This window comes from Syngnathus acus, chromosome 21 (genome assembly GCF_901709675.1).
Source record: "Syngnathus acus chromosome 21, fSynAcu1.2, whole genome shotgun sequence".
NCBI classification, from domain to species: domain Eukaryota; kingdom Metazoa; phylum Chordata; class Actinopteri; order Syngnathiformes; family Syngnathidae; genus Syngnathus; species Syngnathus acus.
In genome coordinates, this window is record NC_051105.1 from 10,627,256 (window position 1) to 10,653,108 (window position 25,853).

The 25,853-nt window shown below is 41.8% G+C and overlaps 4 protein-coding genes across 8 annotated transcripts; 2 read left to right on the forward strand and 2 right to left on the reverse strand.

The window, feature by feature from the left end:
- The first annotated feature begins 185 nt into the window (after positions 1-185).
- spc25 (SPC25 component of NDC80 kinetochore complex) lies at positions 186-2,383 on the forward strand. Its single transcript, XM_037239536.1, has 7 exons — positions 186-286; positions 478-640; positions 723-788; positions 966-1,112; positions 1,197-1,301; positions 1,392-1,490; positions 1,645-2,383. Exons 2-7 carry the CDS (start codon positions 490-492, stop codon positions 1,803-1,805), a joined length of 729 nt encoding a protein of 242 aa, XP_037095431.1. The 5' UTR covers positions 186-286; positions 478-489; the 3' UTR covers positions 1,806-2,383.
- On the reverse strand, positions 1,816-5,303 carry nostrin (nitric oxide synthase trafficking). 4 transcript variants are annotated; one of them, XM_037239534.1, is made up of 16 exons: positions 5,202-5,301; positions 5,039-5,124; positions 4,874-4,957; positions 4,680-4,742; positions 4,517-4,598; positions 4,324-4,386; positions 3,989-4,087; positions 3,794-3,919; positions 3,531-3,629; positions 3,317-3,439; positions 3,102-3,210; positions 2,925-3,013; positions 2,729-2,854; positions 2,391-2,607; positions 2,223-2,315; positions 1,816-2,143 (listed from the first exon to the last, which is right to left on the reverse strand). In XM_037239534.1, exons 1-16 carry the CDS (start codon positions 5,295-5,297, stop codon positions 2,007-2,009), a joined length of 1,692 nt encoding a protein of 563 aa, XP_037095429.1. In that variant the 5' UTR covers positions 5,298-5,301; the 3' UTR covers positions 1,816-2,006. The 4 variants fall into 4 exon arrangements, with proteins under 4 accessions (XP_037095429.1, XP_037095428.1, XP_037095427.1 ...); XM_037239533.1 differs by having other exon boundaries at positions 1,827-2,315; positions 5,202-5,302; XM_037239532.1 differs by having other exon boundaries at positions 1,827-2,143; positions 2,223-2,607; positions 5,202-5,302.
- Positions 5,304-5,489: 186 nt separating this feature from the next.
- On the reverse strand, positions 5,490-12,273 carry cers6 (ceramide synthase 6). The gene is made up of 11 exons (XM_037239535.1): positions 11,848-12,273; positions 10,536-10,641; positions 10,331-10,461; positions 9,314-9,371; positions 9,171-9,221; positions 8,998-9,090; positions 7,396-7,524; positions 7,193-7,299; positions 6,547-6,703; positions 6,412-6,435; positions 5,490-6,189 (listed from the first exon to the last, which is right to left on the reverse strand). Exons 1-11 carry the CDS (start codon positions 12,015-12,017, stop codon positions 6,031-6,033), a joined length of 1,185 nt encoding a protein of 394 aa, XP_037095430.1. The 5' UTR covers positions 12,018-12,273; the 3' UTR covers positions 5,490-6,030.
- Positions 12,274-13,437: 1,164 nt separating this feature from the next.
- stk39 (serine threonine kinase 39) lies at positions 13,438-25,816 on the forward strand. Of its 2 annotated transcripts, XM_037239086.1 has the most exons (19): positions 13,438-13,757; positions 15,061-15,173; positions 15,305-15,413; positions 15,742-15,874; positions 16,229-16,284; positions 16,395-16,504; positions 16,593-16,694; positions 16,927-17,060; positions 17,169-17,217; positions 17,306-17,371; positions 19,174-19,296; positions 19,988-20,017; positions 20,184-20,240; positions 20,628-20,689; positions 22,232-22,284; positions 22,375-22,443; positions 22,517-22,581; positions 23,865-23,962; positions 24,030-25,816. In XM_037239086.1, exons 1-18 carry the CDS (start codon positions 13,652-13,654, stop codon positions 23,937-23,939), a joined length of 1,512 nt encoding a protein of 503 aa, XP_037094981.1. In that variant the 5' UTR covers positions 13,438-13,651; the 3' UTR covers positions 23,940-23,962; positions 24,030-25,816. The 2 variants fall into 2 exon arrangements, with proteins under 2 accessions (XP_037094981.1, XP_037094979.1); XM_037239084.1 differs by having other exon boundaries at positions 23,865-25,816.
- The last annotated feature ends 37 nt before the right edge of the window (positions 25,817-25,853 follow it).

The following is a 25,853-nucleotide window of genomic DNA, read 5'->3' on the forward strand; positions in this document are numbered from 1 at the left end:
TAATTTTTAAACCCAATCTCCTTTTATAAAGTAGCATTTTTATTTTATTTTGCTGCAATAAAAACCATCAATGCAAATGAGCAGATATGAAGCAGTAATCGTTTTGAATTAGTAGACGGCGCTAGTGCGTCGCTATAGTTTGCAAGCCGCTGCGATAAATACACGAAGAAGAAGAAGTACCGCCTTCGTGTTTCCGCCCACAAACAGACCGAACAAACCGCGAAATTTTGAAAATAACTAACGGGCGAACGAGCGAGTTTAACTGTTTTATTAAATATTTCATCACGTAAGTATCACATATACATTTAAAAATATTCATATGCGAGTTAGTTGAAATGTTCAACGAGCGTTTTCGTAGCTTAAATTGTGTCCCCGCGAACTAGTAAGGCTAGAAACGATTGTTGTTCTGCGTTAGCCTTAGCCGAGGAGCTAATGGGACGAATGATACATTTTCCGTTTATACTTTTCCACCCACAGACGCCTTTGAACATGGCACCTATCACAGATGGCAACATTGTTTCCATTTTTGCCAAGGAAAGGACAGAAGCGCACAATAGAGCGCTGAAAGCCATCGCTGAGCTCACGGACATTTCTGCCGAGTTGAGTTACTTTCATCGGCAGTTTCTCAAATTGGTTCCAGGTATGTTTTGTGAATGCCCATCGGCAAACGCGAGATTTCTATTTGTGCTCAGTGATGACTGCTTAGCGTTTATTTTACACAGATACGGTTATCAAGAAATTTGCGGATGACGAGGTACTGTTTGAGACCATCGAGACGTATAAAAAAGGTGAGTTATTTTGTTGGGTCAAATGTTTGTACGGGGCAATGCTAGTCAATTGGTGGTGTTGTTAGGACGAGATCTGAACACTGAAAGAATTGCATATTTGTGCAATGTGATTGCAACTCAAGTTGTGGCACGTTTTTCCTTTAATTTCCTCCCATCATTGTTTGTTGTGATGCCCAGATCAGCGACACCAGAATGAATCATCGCAGCAGAAACAGCACATTATTTCAAAAATTTCATCGGAGATTTATCAAAAGGAAATGCAGAAAATGACTCTTATGCAGGAAATTGAGAAATCTCAAGAAGGAAGAAACAAGACAAAGAAATGTAAGTTTCAATTTAGAAATCATCAGCCAATTATTATTATTATTTTTTAAATACAATTTGTTTCCCCCCCCCCCCTTTCCTCAGTACTTGAGTCCCAACATAAGGAAAACAAGGACAAACTGAAAAATCTGCAAAAAGCCAGAGGAAGCTTTGAGGATAATTTAAAGATGGCAATACGGAAAATTGATGGTAAGGCAGATTTGTTACTGACATATGATTATCTGGTTGTTTTATTGTTGTTTTTAAATGTGTAACTGGATCTATTGTGCTTTTGTAAAGCTGACAAGTTGCAGTTTGTGTTCCAAAGTATCGACCCAGCTGATTGGAACAGTCCATACACCATCACGATGCAATTCTCTAAAGACGGATCATATCATAGTAAGTCCTAATTTATTAATCAATTAAAATCTACTTATGACAAGCAATTTGAGTTCATGTCCAAAATCTAGTTGATGGAACACCCACCAACAGTCAACGGTAAATACCAGGAAAAAATTATTGTGAAATTTACTGTAAACTTTCCATGTTGCAGCTGTGTCGAGCAAGCCCTCACTGGAGTGTCTGCCAGAGTTGATGAGAAAGCTGCAGGAGACCAAGAAAATCTCGGTTTTCCTGAAGAATGCGAGGAAGCAGTTTATCTCCCATGCTTCAAAACAGGGGACCCAAAAACGAGGCAAGGCAATAATCCCATGAGGAGATTGTGTAACCTGTGAGTTTTGTTTGTTTCACTTTTATTCTGATGTAATCATAGCAGAAGTCATTTCATCCTCCTAAACAAGATTGGTCATCTTTACACCAACGTAATTGATTTTTCTCAGCAAATTTAAGACAATATTACCCTTCCAAAAAATGTTAAACCATTTTGTCGATCCCATTTGAAAGTCGCAGAGGCAGTCAGGCTTCAGATGATTTGATGCTACTCAGCACAGGCAGCTCCTCGACATACGTTGAGGGAAAATGACCCGTCTGGCCATTGAGGGCTCCAAACCACCAGCCATTCTCGTCCTTTGTGTAAACGTCGAGTAGGTCCCCTGTCGACACACGTTAGTTTACATAGTAACTCCGATCTTCCTTTTTGGAAAGGTTTGGACACTTTTTTCCCTTCCGTACCTTCTTTCAGAGGTAATTCATCGCTTCGTTGAGGTTCGAAGCTGTACAAAGCCTTGCATTGTCCCACGGTGCAAACGTCGGGCGTTCTCTGAACTGAATGTTTAATGTATTTAGCAAATGATTTCAACAATGTTCTAAATAAACATTTGATTCCTATAGAAGCCCTACCGTGTTCATTAGGCTCTTGCGCAAGTGTTGGGCTTTGAACACGGTCCTCTGGTTCCTGTAAGGGTGCCGTGCCACCGCACGCCGACTCCTCAGTCGGAGATTTTGTAGTCCGAACGGGTCCTTTGTAGATGATGGATGCTCTCAGGGAGTGTCTGGTTCTGAAGGTTCTCCTGAGTTTCACCGGCCGAATCAGCTGCACCACACTGTGCTCGCAGTCCTGGTGGGAGAAGTTGAGCAAAAATCTGTCTATAATTGAAAGCCATGCTAAATAGATTTAATAAATAAAGAAACTGTGTAATGATCCTGAGACAGTTCAAGTCACTTTAGCTGTTGAGTACCTTATCTTTCCACTTGACAATGCTGTCCTTAAATCGGTGGGAGGACCTGGGCTTCCCCTCGAGGTCACACAACGACGCAGATAGTTTGTAGTGCGTGGCCTCCAGGAGATCCAACTTCAAAGTGTTCTGTATGCAACAAGAACCCCACTCACTCAGCTTCTCATTCACCATCCACAAAGTCCAAAATATGACAAACCTCATCAAGCTGCTGCTCGGTCTCCTCCAGGTTCCTGTGGTTTGAGAAGGAAGGGTTTTCCGAGTAGATTTTCATCAGCTTTTGGATCCCTGCGACAAGATAATGAGCACGTATTTGGTTGTACTTCAGATTCGGATCACTCTATTGGTACACATCGATGTCATTAGTGCAGGTTGCCTTCGCAGTCTTTCTTTGCTTTTAAGATTGCGTCCTCCAAGCGACAAAGTTTGAGTTTAATGGCTTCTCTTCTTCGGTCTCTGCACATGAGTGATTTGACGTCTTCCTCCTGATGCGTACGACACAAACAAGGTCTGAATGAATCAAAAACTACTACGCAGTGGATTCATAGTTTCCACCCAGAAATAGCCTTAAAATAATCATAGTAAACTTACAAAATAATCGGTCATCAAAAATTCTGCTTTATTGTCCGTTGTGACGTTGTTCTCCTCCACCAGTTTTTGGATGTCTTTATCCATGTCCACTCTTTGGACCAGTAACTCGATCTGCTTTTGGCCCTGCGACAATCACATTCATGATCATCATTATTGTAATGAATGACAAGAAAATTGTATTAAAAAAAAAAAATTGTATACTATTACATCTTACATGTTTGAGGGTCTGCCCAAAACTGGACATGTGCAGCTTGTACTGGGTCAGAATGTTGCAAAGAACTTCAATCCGTTGTTTCTCTAGCTCCTGAACGACCTGCCAAAACAGTAAAGTAGCAAAGGGGCATTTGAATGTCTTTTTTTTTCTAAATAGAATGCTTGCTTTTAGTGAGATTTTAAACCCTCTCGCGTAATTGAAAAGCAGAATAAAAGGAGATGGTTTTTTCCACCCCTCTCCTCCATAATGAAATGTTTGGACACCTGGTAGCAGTTTTTAAGTGTATTTTCCCACTTGAGTCTCATCTGTTGGCCCTCCATGTTGGCATTGAAGTACTCCTCATCCACTCGCGTCGTTACCTCCGCCGACTTTGTCAGCCGGTTTAGCATCTGCCAACAAGAAGCAAAATTGTTCCCGCTGTAGGTCTGAAAAAATGCATTTAAAAAAAGCTAGCTCACCTTTTGTTTTTCTTTCTCTGTAGATAAATGCTTATTACTCTCCACAAAGTTGAATAAGGCTTCGTGCTCCCGTGTTAATCCGACCAGTTTCTTCTTGGTCTGTATGGAAAAAAAAAAAGCATAAAAACCACCAAATATTAAGATCAGATTCAATGCCTTGTTCTAAACCACCGCATTAAGTTTACAGTAATGATTCCAGCAGCATTTCTGCCTCTTGTAAAAATTAACATCAGGCTCAGCTGCCCTTTTGATCCCTGCTTTCAATTCACAGATGCACAAAAAAAGACTAAATGGGCGGGTTCTTCTATCCTTGTATCAATTTGAATAGACTTAACCTTGATTTGCTCAGTCCAGTTCACCGTAACGAGCTTGCCCGTTCTCTCAATGGCGTTGTCGAGCTGTTAAAACAAAGAGAATGTTCATTCAGGGTAATTTTGGACAAAGTTTTTTTTGTATATCGTATACAGTGGTGCCTTGAGATAGGAGTGACTAGATTTGATTTTTGTATGTAAGGGCAAAAACACACACAGGCCTCTTTCTCTTGTTATGCTCATCTAAAAGTTGACGTAATTCCAAAATGGCCTCCTGTTGAAATGCATTCGCCAATGATCTAAAAAAAAACAACAAAAAAACGACATTGAGCAGTTTTTTTTTTTTTTTGTGTTACGACACGGGTTTTAAAATAGATTACCTGTGGGCATCTGCTCGGGAATACATCTCATCCGACACTTGACACCAGGCACCGTAAACAGAGCTGAAAGCATGAAAAGCTTAACGTTTGTGTTTATTCCAAAAAAATACCCGGGAGGAGGATTTTGAAAAATTAAATCTGATTATTTTGACCGAATCGTTCAGCCCTTGTTCAAACAAAACTACGTCTCTTACTTGTCGGTCATTCCTTTGGAAGCCCTCATAAGTTTACCAGCCAATTTTTGGAGGCCCTTCGCATAGGTGTGGTCGAGTTCGGACCTAAAGCGAGTGTCGTAAAGTTTTGAGCCAAACACTTCAAAAAATATTTTCTTGTGATGTGTACAAGTGTATGTATCCGACCTTTGCTGCATAATGTTCATAAGTTCTTTGCAGAAATACTCGCCGTCTTTTGACACTCGTTTGACATTTTGATACAGTTGGTTATACTGAAAGACAGCACACAAGAGAATTAAAAACGGACAAAAGACAAATGTCGAGTAAAGAGCTGGTCGCGGATACTCACAGAGCAGCTGCTAATATAATCCTTCATCTTAAAGACTGAAGCCGTTTGTTGACTTTGGACTCTGAACTTTGACCGCCTCCTCCCAAAGTCGCTCATGCGGAAATCACCTGTTATTCTCGGTGGACTGTACAAAGAAAAATTCCAGCTATGCCTCGGATAATAATATCAAATAAGTTCATTCAAAATCTTTTTATAGAGTAATTTCATGCAACTGCACTTTTTTAAAATTTAATGAAGTAAACCAATTCAATAGTCTATTTGTCAATCATTAAAAACAATCCACGCATATTTGCAATATTTCATATCATGTTCATTTATTGAATAATTCCAACAACTCATGACTTTGCCTTGTACGAGGCACATGAGCAGAAATGCACCACACAACTTAACAAAATGCCTTGACCAGGGAATACAGCATCTAGTCATATCTGATGCACACACGTAATACTGTTGTTGACATCTCATATACAGCTTAAGTGGACAATGTTGTATAGACCCGCCCCACTTAAAAAGAAAGGTGAGCCAATTCCACATTGTCATTCATCATTTGGCAAATCTTTGGGGGTGTAGCATTGAAAAATAAAGCAGGGAAAATAAATAACGTAAGACGCACACCCCCACAGAATGCCAGACGACTGCGTATCAACGTCGCGTGCTTAAAGCGGTCAGAACTGATCACATGTATTTATGGATTGATTTTGTGTTGATCCAAATATGCAGATGAGACCAAAGGAAATTTACTGTAGTTGAATTGAAAAGAAAGTGATGACGTTGTCTCTCATACACAAATGGATGGATAGTGAATAGTTCCAGTGCTGTGACGGATAAGTCAGTGTTCATCGGGATAGGAGGCTCCCGTCAGGTAGCCGTTGGTCCCGTGGGATTTGTTGGTCCCGTTGGTGGCGCTGTTGTGGTGTTTCTGCTTGGCCGGAGGGCTGTCGTCCTCATCCGAGCTGGACTCGATGTCACTGCAGTCGTCCTTTGACACCTGAACAAAAGATGTTTGAACGGCTGAGAAACATTTGCGAATGGTTTTTGAGCATCGGTAAATGTTAGCTTACAGGATGTGGATTCTGTGCTGCTAGCATAGCTATAGTTAGTTGAATAGATGAGTCAAGTTGAAGAGTCAATAAGTCGACTAAGCATAGCTCACTTTAAAATACCGCAATAGAGTAAGAATGTAAATGAGCCGCAATTTGTTACTACTTACATGTAAAGGATTCCATTTGCCCATCTTGTCGGTTGACAGGTTAGCAGAGAGAGAGTAGAAAAGGCGAATCAGAGATGGCTATCGTCAATATTTATACAGACAGTATGGAGGCTGCTAAGCGAGCGTAAGGTTTACCTTTCCTTTGGAGATGGCCTGGTACGCCGTCTTCACTATGAGGGAGGACCAGTAGGAGTGAAGAAGCTGCAGCAAAATTAAAAGCAGGTTGAAGACCCACCAGGACGGGTAGGGCCCAACAATGTCCCAACTCTCAAACAGGGTGGTGTTTAAAATCCTACCAGACAGAGAAGAAGATGGTGAGCAGAGTAGACAACAAAATGTCAACAAGGACCCAAGCAGAAAATTACACAGCACCAAACAAGACAAAAGAAGCCTTTCAATGTGCTCTAGCCACTAGACAGATTTTTTTTTGTTTGTTATGTTTGTCGAGCCGTGAGCCATAATCATTTTCTTTTCATTTATGGAGTTCTTTGACTCTCCAAGAGACCGTATCCATAGTAACTATTCCTTAGCAACAACATTCACAGACATGTTTCTGAGGTGTTGAGAAAAAGTAGAATCTTCATTGTTTTAAAAGCCAAATGTTTCACTTCAAGAATGAGCTCAACCCGCATGTAAACATAAAAGCCAAGAGTTTCTTAGTTCTGGTCGGAACGACGGTAATACAAAGGAGCTTTTGTTTTTTGTTTTTTTGTGTGCCGACACGACAGCCAGCCGTGAGCCATCAAGAGCCTGCTAAGCTTCACGGGGAAGTGACACTTACCACACTGGGTAAACTGCCAGCCTGGAACTTATGAAGAGGACCGCAAACATTGCGAACAGGAGGTTGCACAATATATGACATTTGGCATAGTTAGCCATCTTGGCGGCCTAAGGAAAAACACAAGATTGATGAAAACAGAGCGGGCAGGTTTACTTGATGATTTTTCTGGAATGGTGATGAAGATGACCCGGCATCACCCTCACCTCTATCAGAACATCAGCAGCATCGTGGAGGCACATGACCAGAGTTCCGACTCTTACCATGTTGTTTACATAAGAGAAGGTGATGAGGGAGATGGTTGCCACGTGGTGAAGGAACATAATTAAAAAATCCTGCAGATATAAATTAAACAATGTCATAAATATGACACTATCATCCCGTGATTCAAACCATGACATTTATTGCTTTCGTATAATTTTAATTAAGAACCAACAGTTTTAAAAAGTTGCCTTACATTAGACTAGACTTCAGCAATAAAGACATTTTATTTGTTCACCTTTTAGTGGATGAATACAACTTTGCAAAAACGCTCTTGGATGAGTGTTAGAAATATTTGCTCCCTTTGTTCACCATTGTGTTTCACTTCCTCACAATCGAGGAGACACACCAAGATTCACCATCTAATCTTTACTCAAAGGCTGTGCTGAGTTCAAATCCAAAACAATGCAACCGCGCCATCGACACTTGATCAGATCATTTTATAGTCGCACTTGTATATACGACGTGCAGCATTATAAAGCTTCACAACGGTGGCGACAAGCAACGAAGCAGACATCGATCAAACCTTAGCAACGGAAATGTCCGCATTCAGAGCCACCAGAACCAGGGCAGCATGGTGACAATGAGAAGGAAGACGGGAAGGATAGGACGGATGTGAAAGACACAATGAAAGCAAGACGAGAGAGGTGCGGGGATAACATACTGGAATTGGCAGGGGATGCTGAGGACCTCCTCAGTGTAGTGCTGTGCATGAAAAAACTGAAAGGAGAAACAAAAAACAGACAACATGCCGAGAGTCAACACAGAGATGACAGAGTGAGGGCGGGCGTACACGCTGTGGCATCGCATGTGTTGTGGTCAGGCAAGACAGAGTTGGGGGAAGGGGGGCGGGCGGGCGGGAGTAGGACTGGAGACCGGAATAAAATCATGGCTGAAAGGCATGCAAGTAAATACAGTATGTAAGTGGCCATGTTTATGATAAAAAAAAAAAAATTAAAAAAAAGATGACAAATGTTCAAAATGGGTTGACAGTGTTCCATGCCTATGTTGAATACTGACTTCCCTGAAATTTGGAAGAATGGTACAGCCCGGTAAAAAACGCATCTACAATCTCAAAATTTTTGAGACGTTTTAGCAATGGATAATTGAACACAAATGGTGGAGCAAACCTGTAACCAGGTAACAGTATTCACAGGCGCATATTATTTATCCTCTGTGAAGAATGGCAAACATTACCGAGTAGTTTTTGTCGTCTTTATACATAAGTGCGTCCCCATGTGGCCAAAGCGCACACACCAGATAGAGCAATGCAATGTCAAGGGAAGCAAAATAAAATCTGGCAATTTTTTTGACTTCTTTATCTTCTATTTAATTATATCATCGCATATATATATTTTTTTATAAAGTCAATAAAATAAATGCTATTTCTTATTTAAAAACATTTTAACATTTACACTACTATGACTTTAAAAGGAATTTGTTTTAAAATAAACACTACCAATAACATGGGAGTAAACTGACAATTTCAAATCAAAAACAGTAAAATAACCCAAAACAATAGAACACGTGCAATAATATGATCATACCTTCCTCCTGATGTCAGTAAATTGGGAAAAGACCAAGGACAAGTAGAAAGACAGCTCCAGTATATAGTAATAATGAATGTCCACAGTCAGTGGCTATAAGAACACACGAAAATACAAAGTCAAAACAAATTCAGGTAAAATGACTTAAAATTGACATGATGTGATCAACTTACCTGGTAAGGATAGTTGTACCAGCATTCCTTAGTGTTCCACAGCCAGGACGTCTATAGACAAGGAACATTAATATAAACAATAATTTCTTGGCTATAGAGGGTTGTAGGGTTTATTTCGCCCATCAACACAAAGATATTTTTACCTTTTTTAGGAAACGTACTCCATAGGTAAAAATGTAGAGATAAAATGTAAATCTCCACCTGAAAGAAAAAAACCCCCCGACAAATTTAGAATAAAAATTAAAGTCGGATGAGATTTTTGTGGGGCAGATAGATTCCATCGTAAAGCCTAAAAAAATTAAAAACAGCCACAACACAGCAAACAGGAACTTCAACAATAAACATATTGTTAAATTCACTGACGCTCATCTCTACTCTATGCACTTAAAAATTTGTAGCTTCCTATCCATGATATGAGCTTATAGGGTTAAAACAAACTACTTGTGCAAACAATTTCCTCACTATAGCGACGACCGCCCACGGCATTTCAAGATGAAAATAAATTTCACACTCTTGCTAGACCAGATTCTTCTCTTGATGTTTGTTCTCAACACTTAGTTTTGACTTTTGGGGGGTTTTGATAGCGCTCCTGACTCCCCCGGCAAAAACTTAATTTGCCCTCTGCCACAATCAATGTGCGAACAAGTCGCTCTGTGTTCCCCTGAGCTCGATAAAGTAGTATTTTCCCAGAGTTGATGAACTGTGGCACGTGGAGGCGATACACACGCTTTGAGCTCGATTAAAGCACATTGTAAAGGAAATTAACTGGGCAAGTCTACCTGGCACATAGTCAAGACTGTTGCATGGCAACGGCTTCATCAAGCCCCGCCATCAAGCCCTCCTTTTTTTCAATAGCTGGCTAGATGTGTGAAACCACAGTGACTCACTCACTTTGCCACAAATAGTCTTTGTTTTGTTCTGCTGTCTGACATTGGATCTTTTTGTTGTCGATTACATTTTTAAAGCGAGAGTGGGTGAGGAAAGTGATTGTAGATATGTAATTAAAAGACATGCCCATCTTTCAACAAACCCAATAGATTTAGGTTTTAAATGATATGCCCGTCTGAAAACAATAATTTACTAGAGACAAATTGTGTAAATAATAGTAAATTGTAATTGGTAGCTGTTCACCCAGTGGAGTTTAAATGTTGTGGCCTTACATGCTTTCGCAGAACCGAGAGAGAGTGCTAGGTTTCTCTTGGTTGCGTCTTTGTCGGAACCAGCGCTGGATAGTTCGGACATCCCAGTCGAGCTGCTTGGACAATCCTTCCAGCCTTTTTTCATCTGGGTGCTGGTTAGACAAGAAATATTTAATGCAGTGCAGATTTTTTTTCTTTGACAATAATGACTTTATACGAGCGTCACCTTGGTAATAGCTGTGAAAACTTTCTCCAAGATAGCGTTGGGTTGGGCTTTTTGTGGCCCGTTGGCTTGTATCTTCAGGCCCACAGCACAGGGCCTTGCAATGAACCTGAAATAGAAAGTGGTATGAATATAGCATGAGAGACCCAAAAAAGAATCAGATGAGTCATCAGCAACTCTCTTTGGTGATTCAAAAATATAATCAGTTGTATAAATTCTTCTTGGCATGGTTTTACATTAGCTGAACTTTTCAGTGTTTTAATCTCAAATGTCAAGACAATTGGGGAGACTCAGAGAATTGGATAAAATCAGTTTTGTAAATAAAAGTGGTTTTAGTTGCACGGCATGAATTGGAATGAAATTATAGTGCATTGTACAATTTAGTCTCGTTGGCAGGATGCCTGCATTTGTTTCCTGACAAATGCACCCATCTAATTTCTAAAGACAATTTGAGATGAATGTTTTGAGTTACAAGCGTGGTCACTGAATAAATTAAACTTGTATCGCAAGGCACCAAAGTATACACAACAAATTGATGGGTAATTAGTTTTAAAATCAGGAGTCGGCGAAAATGATTTGCTCAACCAAAAATGCTCAGAATGAGGAGAGGTGTACGGATGAACATTTCAAGTTATTAAAAGTAAAAACAAAATTCCAATTTGGCCCAGAGTTTAGTAAGAAATATAAAGTACGATTTGCTTTAACTGGCCATCCATATTGATGTGGCAGGCCGAGCCTTGAGTTGTATACCTGTGATGCATATTAAATATAAAATGCACCAGTTAAGCAGAAAATGTATCTGGCTGGTCAGATGATAGTGGAATGGACAAATTGCTGCTTGGCTTTAAAACGTTTATCGCAACAGATACAAGACAGACAGCCAGCTTTCTTCCTTTTTATTTTATTTGAATCAGAATTGTAGTACTTTCTATAAGGTAAATAACATTTTTAGAGGCCTGATCGCATTCGCGTGGCCATCTGTGCCACATTACCGACTGCAAAATAAATGTCTAAAATAACAGGAGACGTTGCAGCAGCGTGCATGCATTCAAACTGGAGCCTGTGGTCAACGTTGTGCATGAGGCTGACATTTTAACCACAGTACACCACAGCAAGTTGATGATGGGACAACTACTTGGAGCTCCAATGCATAGCGTTCGAATGCTGCGGGCCTGTAGGAGGTATGAAACACGCCGGTGAGAGTGGGGGGTGGGGGCAGCAGCGAAAAGCACTCGTCAAGGGTGCCATTGTTTAAAGTGGAAGCGGCAGCAGCATCAGAAGCAGAAGCAAAACAAATAAATGCATAAGCACTCGCCTTTCGAAAAGCAGCCGCACCATGAAAATACAGAAGGCCAAAGGGCACGCCAGATAGAGGTCCTCGGCTTGCGGGAATGTCGCTTCATCTGTGTTCTTCAAGTCAGCCCACGTTACGTTGTGGGGGAGCCAGAAGCGTTCGTTCCAGAACCACGCCAAGATACCGGCCATCTCTCCACGCCGACAGACAGTCACCAATCTTTCCAATCACCGATGGACGTTAAAGATGAGATCCAGCTCTCGCTCAGTGGCTGCTGCGGCTAACGACGGTGATGACGGGCTGGGGTACTGGCTGGCTGGGTGACTGGTGCTGAATCGCCGGTCGTCCGTGCCAGTCGAGCTCCTCCAGTGCGGAGAAGTGGACCTAGTCGGCTCCTCGCACGTGATTGGTGCATTTGGATGTCACACAACAAACCAGGACATGGTCACTTGTTTTTATCCCTCGAATAACCCACACAATGAACCAATGGATGTTTATTACGCGCATTCACATCTTTAAGCGTTATATTTTTTGTACGTACATAAAGTGGTGAAGCCTTGCGTATTTTTTTATACTTGGATTTATTCCGGATTTTCATACACTTGTGATACGAAAGAAATTACATTATTTTTGCCATGATTTTCAACGCGTGAAGCTTGGTAAACCATGACACCTATCGGCATATTTGTGTATTACACTTGGTGCATTCGTTAATATTTTTGAAATGTACTGTTTACGATAACGTTTTGCATATGACTACTTTTGGAAAATGAATGAATACATAATTTTAGGGCAGTAGAATTGTCGTCTGCCACAATCCAGTTGTCATATCAATTGTATTTTTCTAGTTTCAACCAGCATCTCCTCCTGTGCAAGAATACGGCCATAATGCAAGATAAATGAGAATTTTACGACGGTGTTTAAGAAAATGTACGTCAATACATGACGTTTAACAAGTACCTACATCACGCCTCGTCACAATCAAAAATATGTTTGGGGTTTGAACGCGTTTCACAAAAGCTACTATACTGCACACCAAACTGACATGAATCTTCAAATGAAGGTTTGTTTTGTATGCTATCGTTTAATTTGCACAAGCGGGGTGTGTAAAACTGTATTTACCGGAGGCGTCAATGTCCTATTTGTTCAGACTCAAAAAAGGGAAAATGTTGACATAAGCCTATGATTCTCACTCACAAGGTGAGTTAGGGAAACAATTGTACGCGGTCGTTCCTTATTTAAGTAGCAGAATTTAACAAGTATTTTTACTCAAGTACAGTAAAGTTGTACTTTGTAATGCGACTGCTCACGTAACATCTTGAATCAGTACTTTTGAAGTGGTTGTAATGTACTTTGTTCCTCCCGACAATTTGGAGTTTATTTTGATTGTAAGAACAGTAAGAAAGTAATTGTGCTTTGTTACTTCTCGTCCTTTAAAGTTCAATATACTGTAAAGTATTGTTATCTTCACATCAGTATTTCTACTTGTAGTAGTTTTTTTCTTTATTTGTTCACGCAAGTATCTGTACTGCACTTCGATGTACAGGGTACCATTCCTTTAAAAAAACTGCGGAAACGTGACTGATCTGGCAACACCGCAACGCGCTGGTTCGTGCACGCGCGTTTGACTAGCCCTTTTATTTTCCGGGTTGCTCTCCTCGCAGGCGGCAGTTGCTCGGCTGCTGCTGCCAGCTGACACTAGCTGAAGAGAGGAGGTCAAAGCTGACTCGATCTCGCTCGCCCTCTCTTGGTGTCTGTCGCTTGGTGGTGTCAACGAGAGGCGGCAATAGCCGGCGCACGCAGCAGCATCACCACCACCACCATCATGGCGGACCAAAACGAAGCCCGGGTCCCCATCCAGCCGCCGCTGCCGTCGCCGCCGGTTAGCTGGCCAATTACCAGGGAGTCGTACGAGCTACAGGAAGTTATTGGTCAGTACAACGCAGGGTGTCGAGGTGGGGGCTATGAACTATTCACGGACACATTTCTGCCATTATCCGCGTATTACCAGCTGCTCGTAACGCCAACTGGAAGGCCCACCGGCTTTTTTTTGCCATCCACGTGAAGTCGCCACTGCGGATGGTAACTCATCACTAGCTACCGGTTTACATCACACGTGTAACTGGCCAAACGGAACCCAGTGAAAATGCGTGACACGTTGACTTCACAGCTTTCCTGTAGTTGCCGAGTCGTGGCGTTGCACCCACTTATTAAGTTTGATGACTAATATACGTGGCAGATGCTGCACGTTAAATGACATCATTGCTATATGTGATGGAACCAAGTGGGCAATGTGCTTGCCTTATGACTTGAACGTGACAGTGACGCAAGCAGGGAGAGTCAAACATGAGCTAAAGGTTAATATTGATATTTTTAATTTCACACATCAATGCATTGATCTTTGAAGGCGCTCCTAAGCACAGCACATATAAGCGAGGCTTGGTAATAAAAAGTACTGTCATGACTTTGGGTTTTTAACAATAAGGGCTTTTGAAGGGGAAAAAACGCTTCACCACTAGACATCCATTGACATCCAGTCTTCAAATGCATCCACAAAGATAAAACACAAGTAACATGATTCCTTTTTAATCAAAATCATAACATGCATTCATTGCGGAGTGTTGATAGTTTTGAAGAGCACTACTTCATCACAAAAGAGTCCAAACATTACAGCTGTCACTCAGAGTAGGTGTACTTATTCTGCAATCTTCCCCAAACCGCAGCTCTTGCCTTCAGACCTTGCATGTTCTCTCCTTTTTTAAGTCTGCTTCGTGTATAACGTGCTAATTCAATACAATCAATCCCATCAGCGTGTTTATAAAGGTACAGCACCTCAAATAAATACCCGCAAGCACAAACGGAAGTGTCCGCAATATTTTTGGCAGAGGCATTCTGCTTCCAGCTGACACGTCTTATCGTTCAAGATAAGAAACAGCAACACAGCTGTCCGCCGTGCTTTGGAATGGGCGGGCGAAAGAAAGACCCCATCGCCGTGAACACGCGCCGCCCGCACCACCTCTGTTCTCATGAGCAGCTAGTAACCACCATCATCACATGTGTTCACAACTTCTGCTTATCTGTCACTCGCAGTTGACAAGCGATGCGTCACAGTCAGTGTCTCCCTACGTGAACAACTGTCACCTAAACATGGCCTGATTTCTAGTAACCTTGATGGTCAATGTCACCTTTTTCTTCCTGTAAGTCTAAATTTGCGCTTGGTCTGCTTGGATTCAGGTAGCGGGGCCACAGCGGTGGTGCAGGCAGCCTTGTGTTCGCCCAGACAGGAGCGTGTTGCCATCAAGAGAATCAACCTGGAAAAATGCCAGACCAGCATGGACGAATTACTGGTGAGTCGAATAAATACGGGCTGTTGTAGCCGTACTGGTGCTTTCTTGCCAAAGGTTCCTCTGATCATCTAAGCTTGGTTTCTGTAACAGATAAATCACATGTTCATTTTTTTTTTTTTTTCTCCCAACAGAAAGAAATTCAAGCAATGAGCCAATGCAGCCATCCCAATGTTGTCACCTATTATACATCCTTTGTGGTGAAGGATGAACTGTGGTTAGTCATGAAGCTTCTTAGTGGAGGTAAGCTTCCCCCGCTCGGCGACACTTAATATTCAGCTCCATACTGGTTGGGGGGGGGGAAAAATATCTGATGTGTTCTTCTCATATACGTGTGAGCAGAATTTGATGAGTCACTTAACATGATGAATCTGATTGGTCTGAACTGTCAAAAATCAACTCGATGATAATCGTGCTCAGTTTCTACTTGGCGCTGTAGAAAAAGTTAATTAAATTCTTGTCCCTTTGACTCGGCGCATTCATTTGTCTCCTGAGACTAGATTTTTACAGTAGCTGTTTTATTGATCACAAAAACACAGTTCAGCGTACGAATGTATGTTATGCTTCTTAGGCTCTATGCTGGATATTATCAAGCACACAAGCAAAGATGAGGACAAAAATCTCGAAGAGCCAATAATTGCCTCCATCCTGAAAGAAGTCCTTGAAGGCCTCGACTACCTGCACCGAAATGGACAGATCCACCGGTAACACTGATGAAAATAATTAGTTTACTATTTTTAACCATTGATGTCATTTGGGCAATTTGTATGTATTGTTACCATTACAGTAAATCCAATGTGAAATTCTCATAAAATGTCTGAAGTTCCGTATAAACCTCCCTTTATTGATGTGCGTTTGTGACGTAAACATCTGGACATCAAGGTCACTGCGAACTTGGCGTGACCTTTTTTATCGGCCACCTGGGCAACAATCTCGATGGCGGCAAGCTGTTTGTGGCCCCGTTTCGGCGGATGGAAGAATCAATGCTCTGCCACATGTTTTCTCTGTGTGTGTGTGTGTGTGTGTGTGTGTGTGTGTGTGTGTTTGGTTGGCCGCAGGGATGTGAAAGCCGGAAATATTCTATTGGGAGAAGATGGCTCTGTTCAAATCGCAGGTGTGTAGTTTCACATGTATGACCGATGGTCTTATTTATTTTTTTATCAAATATGAAGGATTCGCTTTTGGAGTCCTTTTATTTTTTTTAATTTGTATTTTGTTTTACAGATTTTGGCGTAAGTGCATTCCTAGCCACAGGGGGCGATATGACGAGAAACAAAGTTCGAAAGACGTTTGTGGGCACGCCCTGTTGGATGGCACCAGAGGTGATGGAACAGGTGAATGACTCCCTTTGACTTTTCATGACATAATGAACTCTTGGATCAACTCTGCATATTCCATATTTTCAAACTTCTGTCGCCACAGGTACGAGGTTACGATTTCAAAGCAGACATTTGGAGTTTTGGAATAACGGCCATAGAACTAGCAACGGGTTCTGCGCCCTATCACCGCTACCCACCTATGAAGGTTGGTGTTGTGCATCTATAACCGGACTCTCTGTATTTCCCTTTGCCACGTTGTCGTGAAGTTTCATCGCAAGGAACTATGTGTCCTTTCTCCCTTTGTTAACCAGGAACAAAAACTTTTGAGGAACTTGCTTTTTTTTTCACTTCGCACGGCAGTTCCTGTAAAAAACTGTTTCCTGCGTGACCTTTGTTGTCACCGCAGCAGATGACAAGCATTTGTGCCGTTTGTTTAGGTCTTAATGTTGACGCTGCAGAACGATCCACCTTCTCTGGAGACTGGCGTCGAGGACAAGGAAATGCTCAAGAAGTATGGTAAATCCTTTCGGAAGCTAATCTCCATGTGCCTTCAGAAGGATCCCGCCAAAAGGTTAGTCTGGTGTTTGGTTGTCAAGTGGAAGTCTCCGAGGAGCGCTTTTAACTAAAACTTCTGCTGTGAAGTCTTTTCTTAATACATTCCAACAATTGTTCTCTCCAGGCCTGCGGCCGCAGAACTCTTGAAAAGTAAATTTTTCCAAAAGGCAAAGGTAGTTCAAAGTTTATTTTCCCTCGTAAAGATTAACAAAGTATGTAGTCAGTTTTTAAATGCTGATGGTCTGCATTTTTGTCACGCAGAACAAAGAATATCTGGTTGAGAAACTCCTGTGCCGGGCTCCCAACATATCCCAAAGAGCAAAGAGGGTATGTTGACACTTGCACTTCTCTGTAAAATAACCGTTATTGACCAAACAGCAAATTGTATGCGACTGCCGGGATTGAGCAGAGTCCCTCCATCGCAATGTTGCATTTACAGTCAACACCAGCGATGCCCATGTAACACCTCAAACACTTAATGCCCCAACTGTTTTGCCGATAGCGTGAAAATATGGGTTTGTGTCGCAAAAGAGTCACATAGTGGAGATATGTGACGTGTGTTCTGAGCTGAGCCAGTCTGCCGGGAATCAAATGGTTTAAATGAAACGGTAGACTACGAAAGAACAAGCTTGCTTGGTAACTCGATCTTGGCTCTCAGTGAGCGCAGTTTTCAGACACGGCTTCACATCGTATCGGCTTTATCTAAGAGTTGGCCTTGTCGGTCAGCAGAGGCTTATTGCCGGGAGGCAGAGTGGGGTAAGTGCAGGGATGGAAAAACACTGACACGTTTCGGAGTCAATGGAGGGCATCCTGGAGAGCGTCGTTGCCGTTGTGGATGACATGAACGCAGGAAATCCAATAAAAGGGGAGGGGAGGGGCGAGCATCGAGACTGCTGCCTCGTAACGATGGCCGAATTTTGTGCATTGATATTTTGCAGGATGGACATGGATGCTCAAGTCATCCTGATTGGTTAAAAAAAAAACCATATCGCCTCAAGTGATGTCAGGCAAAGTCTACAAAGAGAGTCAAATACAAAGCTAACAACCTTTTGTGCTGATTTGACGAACGCCACCACCTGCATACTCGGCAAATATTTCTCAAAGCTTGCAGCGACAGGCGACGGAACATTATCATCCCAATATGGGGGTGACTTTTGTGATCCATCCATTTAGTCAGTGCAGTCAGTCCCGCAAGCACCTTGAATGCCCTTCCCTTTCCTTCTAGGAGGGAACACGATATTTAGTCTGTTTTTCACCCTTGTGGTCTGCCCTCCCCTGTTTTGGTTTTCCATATTCATGGGAAGCGCACGCATTGCTACTCTCGGGGAAAAACAAGTGCCATAGGGGTCTAAGAGAGGACAGGCAGCTCATATGTCGTTGCTTGCGTGATACAAAGGGACCTGAATACAACTTGAAAAAAAATCATCTTAAGTATATTCATTTCAAAATGTTTGCTAGACGTAGGAATTATGCCTCCATGTAGGTTGTCTTGCACCGAGTAACCAGTAGAGGGCAGCATTGCACCAAGCCACTATGTTCTCACAATGTTCAGGCTGTCTTGTAGCAAGTAAAAGCACAAGATGACGTCACATTGAACAGTGTTACAAGATTGTTCCAACCTAAAATGAGAAATTGTGTATTTTTCTTGCAGCATGGATTTTTCTGATGTGAACGTCAGTCAGGAAAATCCACCGAGACTCGATCTGTGTCTGTTTTGCTCAAGGCCCCAGAACTCTGGGTTCTATGTCAGGTTTGGAAATTGTAGCTGGCAGCACCCGAGGGATAGAGAGCCTCTTTAACTTTATGGTTGCCTCCAGCCGCTGCTCGTCGCTTCGGATTTTTTTCACTGCCTGCAACATTGTAACATATCTGACTGGACCGCACGCTGCTTTTATGAGCCAACTGCTGCTCGCCTCGCTCTCGTCTTGAATGGTCGCCAAGCTTTGTTGTGTTATGATATGTAGCAGTGGAATTTGCATCACTATTGGCCCTGAGTTGAATATCTGATACTGGTTTCGCTCTATTCGTTGTGCTAAGAATCTGACATACTGTATGAACTTTGACTTGCCTTTGAAATAATTCGGCGATGGCAATAACATTTTAACCAAATGTATTTTGTCACGATGTAGGTGAGGCGGGTCCCGGGCTCCAGTGGTCATCTGCACAAGACGGAAGACGGCGACTGGGAGTGGAGCGACGACGAGCTGGACGAAGGCAGCGAGGAAGGCAAGGCGGCGGTGAACCAGGGCAGGGTAATTAGGATTAAATCTTCAGTTGTTTGAAAAAGAAAGAAAAAAAACGCAAAACACAACGCAGCGGATTCTGTGCCGCGTTTGGTGTCAGCTTTGTGATTCCACTCGTATAATTTGACAGGAGCATCTAATCTCCGTCTGAAATCCACTTAACAAATTGGAAACAAGAGCACTCAAGTGCGCGCCGCTCTCAAAGGACTTAACATTTGTCACCTGCGCAATCAATGAGTGAATGGCTTCAAATCGAATAAATTAATAAGCTAAAAGGCGTTTTCATCCACATCCAAGGGAGAGGGAGAAAAAAAAGATGACATTCTGCAGAAGCGTAACAATTTGCAACCTGATCTGTGCTGACAGATGTGTTTGAATTTGCAAAATGGGATTTTGGGGCCATACGAGCAATCTGGTTCACATCCAGTTGAAGTGTCAATTTGGCTCCCCCGTGCACAGATTGTGGCTTTTTTGCTCGTCTCCACCAGATTTTTCAAATCCTTTAATGATGTCGTTATCTATCTGCTTTCACACTAAAATTAATTGGGAAGTGAAACATTATTGGAAGTAGTCACAAAAGTGGCTGCGCACAAACAAAGCGAGGAAAAAAAACAAAAAACAAATGCAAACAAGGCTAACTTGTCAGTGGTAATAATTGGGCCAAAATTTCGTCTGCCTTTTTTTTTTTTGTTCCATGCAGTCACGGCGGGTCAAGAACGACTCCAAAGTAGTAAGTTGACTTTTTTGTTTTTCTTCTTCCCAAAACATGTACACTGCTTTGCGTTCTGGTGAAAGGACAGCACGGATAAATGAGCATGTTTCCTTTCACTGGACGAGCCTTAACGTGATTGGCGTGTGTCACATTGTCACAGCTCTTATTCTTTTGTGGCTTGCAGAATGAGGAGAATGTCAAGAATGTTCCTTTTGATGGCTTATCCATCCAACATCCCCAGGTGAGGGATTGCATGCCGCATGCGACCTTGCCGTTTTTTGCACGTGTGAGGGATGCACTCAGCAAGTCACAGTCTGCCTGACTGTAAATTCTCACCGCTATTATGCCCCATTTCCAAACGCTTTGTCATTTTCAAAATGAAAGACAGCAGATTTGGGGTGGCGTCTCGCGCTCCCATCAGGTGCTGCTCGCCATCACATGGCATTTTCTACCTCGAATAGTACAATTAGAGTTTCACAGCAAGCCTCGTCCACGAGGATTTTTTTTTTCGTCTGTAAATCAAATCACACGTGACACAAAGCATACAAGTAGAAAAAAATAATAAAATGGAGTACATTTGCTCAATTGTTTTGTGTATCAGCTCCTCATTTCACGTGTTCGCATTCAGGTGGAGCCATTTGGGGATTCGCTCTACATTCACGGTGCTGTGAACCTGGTCCTGCGACTAAGGTATGACATTTCATGCATTTCCAAAAATAACATGTAATGAAACACGATCGCTATTGCATTGTGAGGTGAGAAAAAAAAAAAAAAGAGTAGATGACTAAACACTATTTCACTCTTTGGCATGCGGTTCACCGCTCAAACAATGAGGAAGTTCTCAAATGTAGTGCAGACACAAAAACAGAGAGGCATTTTCGAGGGTGTTGGCGCGCGCTATCTGGGCAGGTGAAAGGCCGCCGCGGCGTTCGCAACAATCCGCTTACATTGACACCCGAAAGTCTTGTCTCACCGTGATTGCTAACATAGCACTTGTCAGGATGTGACAATGCGAACCGGCTGCTCGCAAATCTCTGCTATTCGCGACTCTTGACTGTGAAAAAAAAATATTTACTGGCGGATTGTCAACATATAAAGTCTGATAAAACGTGTTACTGTACTTTCTTTGCTTATCCGCTGTGTCATTTTAATATGATCAGATCATTTACATAAGTTTAGGAACATTGTAGGTTTGTGGCATTTTCTAAGAAAGCTTCCTTGACACTAATGGTATTTGTGGGAGCAAAACGGTTGCTAATTTGGTCTCGACTGCCGAGGGAGTCGCACTCGCTTAGCCTGACGTATGATAATATCAAGGGACTGACTGAGATACTTGTCGCTGTATAATTGGCTTCTTGTCATTTCACTTGCCTCTAATTCAGGCTTTTTTTGTGTCCTTTGTGAAGGCACGAAAGCCCTCTCGAGAGTCTCGTTGTCACGACTTTGAAAAATAATATACGGCTGAGGATATCAGTTCTCATTTGCAGCCCAGAGCGAAAAAAAAAAGCAGCAGATCTCCAAATTGATTCCGTTGTTTCATCAAGATGTGACATTTGCATGTATTTTTTAGATTTCGAGAGCAGAGGCAGACATGATGGGGAAAATGTACCACTGTGGACGTGACCTTTCAGATATTAATGTATGATCCAAATAATTTACCACAAAGCTTTGCGAGGCGTAGTAGAAAGAAAAGAATTGCTTGTTTCAGTTCCACTGTAGTAACCTAAACATTCATTTGACGAATATATATCCAAAATATGAAATTAAATCAATTTGATTGGTCAAAGAAATGTATTCAAATGAACAGCCGTAATTTTGTAACATCAACTCGAGATCATTCAGTTTATTTGCAATCATTCAAATGATGCAATTTAGCTTGTGTATTTCTTTAGCGCCTTTCTGAAACAACACCATTGTTATTCTACACTCATCCCCCCCATCCTCCTTAAAGAGCGCAAATAATGAGCCGCTCTTTGGGCCGGCCTATCAGAGCATTACGCCGTGCTTCACATCATGTCTCTTTTCTGCGCCACGCCACTTAACACAGTAATCCTGCTCAGCCTCACTTTCTTCCATTAGCCTCTATAAAATCCCCCAGGCGATGTGAGAAACATATTATTGTCTTTTTGTATTACATGTATGTGAAGTGTGTTTGCTACCCGGGCGTCCTTACCTGACTCAAATCTGCTATTGCAATGTCATTATTGAAATTGTTGTGTCTTCTCCTTTCAGGAACTCCAAAAAGGAACTGAACGACATCCGTTTTGAATTCACTCCGGGACGAGGTGCGAGCAGACGTCGACGTTTTTATTGTGCGTATGTGAATTGAAAATGACTGTGTAGTATTCTTTTTTTTTTTTCTATGCTCTCGCTAGACACGGCCGATGGAGTTTCCCAGGAGTTGTTCTCCGCCGGTCTTGTCAACGGACACGACGTGGTTACCGGTATTTGCTTTTCTTGTCCTTTTCAATTGCGTTTTGTTTGGCGTCTGACATTTGTGTCGTCTTGCGCTTCCAGTTGCTGCTAACCTTCAAAAGATTGTAGATGACCCAACTACCTACAAAGTATTGACCTTTAAGCTGGTGAGTTTGCTCGTGATTGATGGCCGACAACCCCGCTGAGGCGACTATGAACAGGTTGTTGTTTAAAAATGCAGAGAGGGCATGTGACCGCAGGATATGTGCAGGAAAAACAAAACGGACTCAACACATGTCCAGCATTTTTAACCATCTATTTACAATCGTTAAAAAAAACGTAGGAGCGTGACACATAATGAGCATTTTAGCTAAGATCTATTGTTTGCTAATGTTTGTAGCCTTTTATCACCAGGACCAAGGAAAATGTTTTTGCCATGCCATCTCCCACACACAACTTTTTAACCGCCTATGCCCACCACTAATTAGCGCTAGCTTTGCAGAGCCTACACACTGTTTACACTCTTTTCTCGACTGTTCTTCCATAAGCACAGCATGGCGCCAGGGCGTTTAAAGACTAATTGCATGCTGTGAATGAAGCCTTTTTAAAATCATCTTTTTTTTAATGGTCCATTAAAGATCCTTTAATGATATTTATGCAATCGGTAATGTGACTGGCTTTACCGTGCATGCTAATTATGTACGAGCGTATACGTAACACTCGGGCGTCTCGCTTCTGCTCATCAGCAGAATGCAAGCAAGCGGACCAGCCAGATGCACACAAACGTTTAGTGCAAATGAGGTCAAAGACTAAAGCTGTACGCCGTACAAAATTCTGCTTTTATAATGATAATGCCCAGTTGTATGGTTTAATTAAACATGCTTAGTTTAGCTATAGTCTATTTAATACTTTGATCCACATCTCACCCTGCAAAGCACAAATGCTAATTAATCTTCACGCAAGATTTGAGACCTGGAGCACTCCCTGTTTGGTCAAAGGAGTTTTAGTGAGGGCTGATGTTGAGCGATAAGACTTGAAAAATTTGCAGGCACACTTAATTATTGCATCAGTAAATTGGTGCATCGTTTAGACAGTGGCCCTTAATCAAGTTTTGTTTTCTTCTCGAAGAAGAAAAGAAGCAGCGGCGGCCGGCCAATGCAGGCAGCTTGGGAGCCTTTAAAATAAGTCTATAAGATGTTCCATGTTGGAAAAACCTCGATTGATCTATACTAAAATCTATGAGCACATCACATGCCGACTTCATATTCCAGGAGTATTAGAACCATCGTCTCAATATTTTGGATTTTACAGATGTCGTTAGCTGTCGCCTATGAAGAAGCGACGTTGCGAGTCGGCTCCCGTCTATGAAATCAAACATAATATTTATTTCCATGGAGCTTGTTGACCCCCTCACTGATTCATTTTTTTTTTTTCTTTCCCTTCCTTGCAGGCCTCCTGCTGTGACGACACGGAGCTCCCGGACGAGGTGAAGCTGATCGGTTTTGCGCAGCTGAGTCTTAGCTGATGCTCTCTTCATGCCTCAAGCGGGTGAGACGGACGTGTTCAGGGTAGACGGGCTGAGGAGCAAAAAAAAAAAAAAAAGCGCCACTTCCAGCAAGCATCCTCCCTCCAGCAACGCCTCCCCCCCCCCCCCTCCCGAGCACCAAACTTCCCTGCGTTCCTCCGCCCAGCACACGAGCAGGGATCAGGATGAAGCCCAGGAAACCTACTCAGGATGTGAAAGAAGGTGATTTTGAAATGTAGCTTTGAATGTTTTTATTTATTTATTTTATTTTTTACATCACGTTACCTCTGGTGTTCCCTCAAAGCTCTTATTTATTTGATTTTTTTTTCTCCTCACTTCTGCCAAAAAAAGACATTTCTTTGACTTGCTTTCCAAAAGCTCAAATCACGCGATTCGCCGTGTTTCTCCTGTCAAGCACATTTTCAAAACACAATGAATGTCTTTAATGAAAAAGACAAAGGATTGTATTCTATGAAAGGAGTATTAGGGCACACAGTGAAAAGAATTGTGACAATTAAGTTCTTATTTATAAACATTTCACAAATACGAAATTGCCAAATTGCTTGCAGGACTGTAACTCAATAGTTCTCTTCAGATATAATGCGACGTCTCAATTCTTACTACTATGACTTTCCCCTCAAATTACATTTTGCTAAAATTTTTGAATCGATAAATTTTTTACATTGATTCAAAATTTGCCCACGTTTTTTTTTTCTCGCACAAATCAGGCTTACATAATATGAATACAAAGAGGTGGAATTTTTCTGGAATGTCATAACTAGGAATTATAATCCACTTTTGTTGGTCACACATCAAAAGCAGGGAATTCCAATATTTTGAAAACCTGATGTGCTACAAGAAAAAAAAAACTTAAATTGGCATCAAATATGTATTAAAGAGCCAACGAAGCCAACTGTGATTAAATTATATATTGATAATATTTAACGTTTTTGTGCCCAAACAACAAATTTTGTACATTTTATATCTTTATTTTTTGCAAAATTACACATTTTGTTAATATTCTAAGATGAAAACTAGTTCTAGTATTAGCAGTCTTTACCATGATAATTCATTTTCAGTGTTGCCCTAATAACCTTTCTAGTAGTCTTAACATGGACAACAAGGCTTGAGTGTCCAGGGTAGGGGGGAACCCCCCCCCAAAACAAAACAGCGCCCCCCGTATGCTTGCGTGTTGATTTGCTGCTCAAGTCTCGACAGTGTTAATGCTTCAAAACGCTCAAGGTGCCTTGTTCATTTTCATGTGCCTACGACAGTATTGTCAAAGGGAGACCACACGTATACTAAAGAGCCGCCGAGTCTACCCATTTCCATTTCATACACGCCGCCGCGTTAGTCCGGCAAGCGAAGCATCTTAATGTTAATGCACTTTTGGGCTGAGATGTGTCTGCACCCGACAAGCAGATGCCGTCGTCGCCCTCGGAGACGAGTTCAGTGGTGAGCCAATTTTTTTTTTTTTTAAATGTTCATTCCACATAACTGCAGCTGTGCTGATGTGACGTGATTGCCTCTGGTTTATCTACTTTCACAGACAACCCCTTTCATTTCATTGCTATGACCTGCTGCACAATAAAACACTGGTAATAATTCAAAAAAACAAAAAAAAACACACACAGTCTAGACAATTAATAGCAACAATATGGAAATGACAATGAACCCATCATATGCGCTCAAATGTGCAGTTGCTCTAAATTATTTTTACCGGTACGTGTTGTGTTCAAAATCTTACCTAATAACCAAATTTCAAACTTAAATAATTTGTTTTTATGTACAGTATATGTAACCATGACAGCATATTTCACCTGTTTATGACCTGTAACTGATTGGGGTTTGTGACAATAAATTGCTATTTAAACATGTTTGTTAATTTCACAGTGTGAAAGCGGGCCGGTCGAG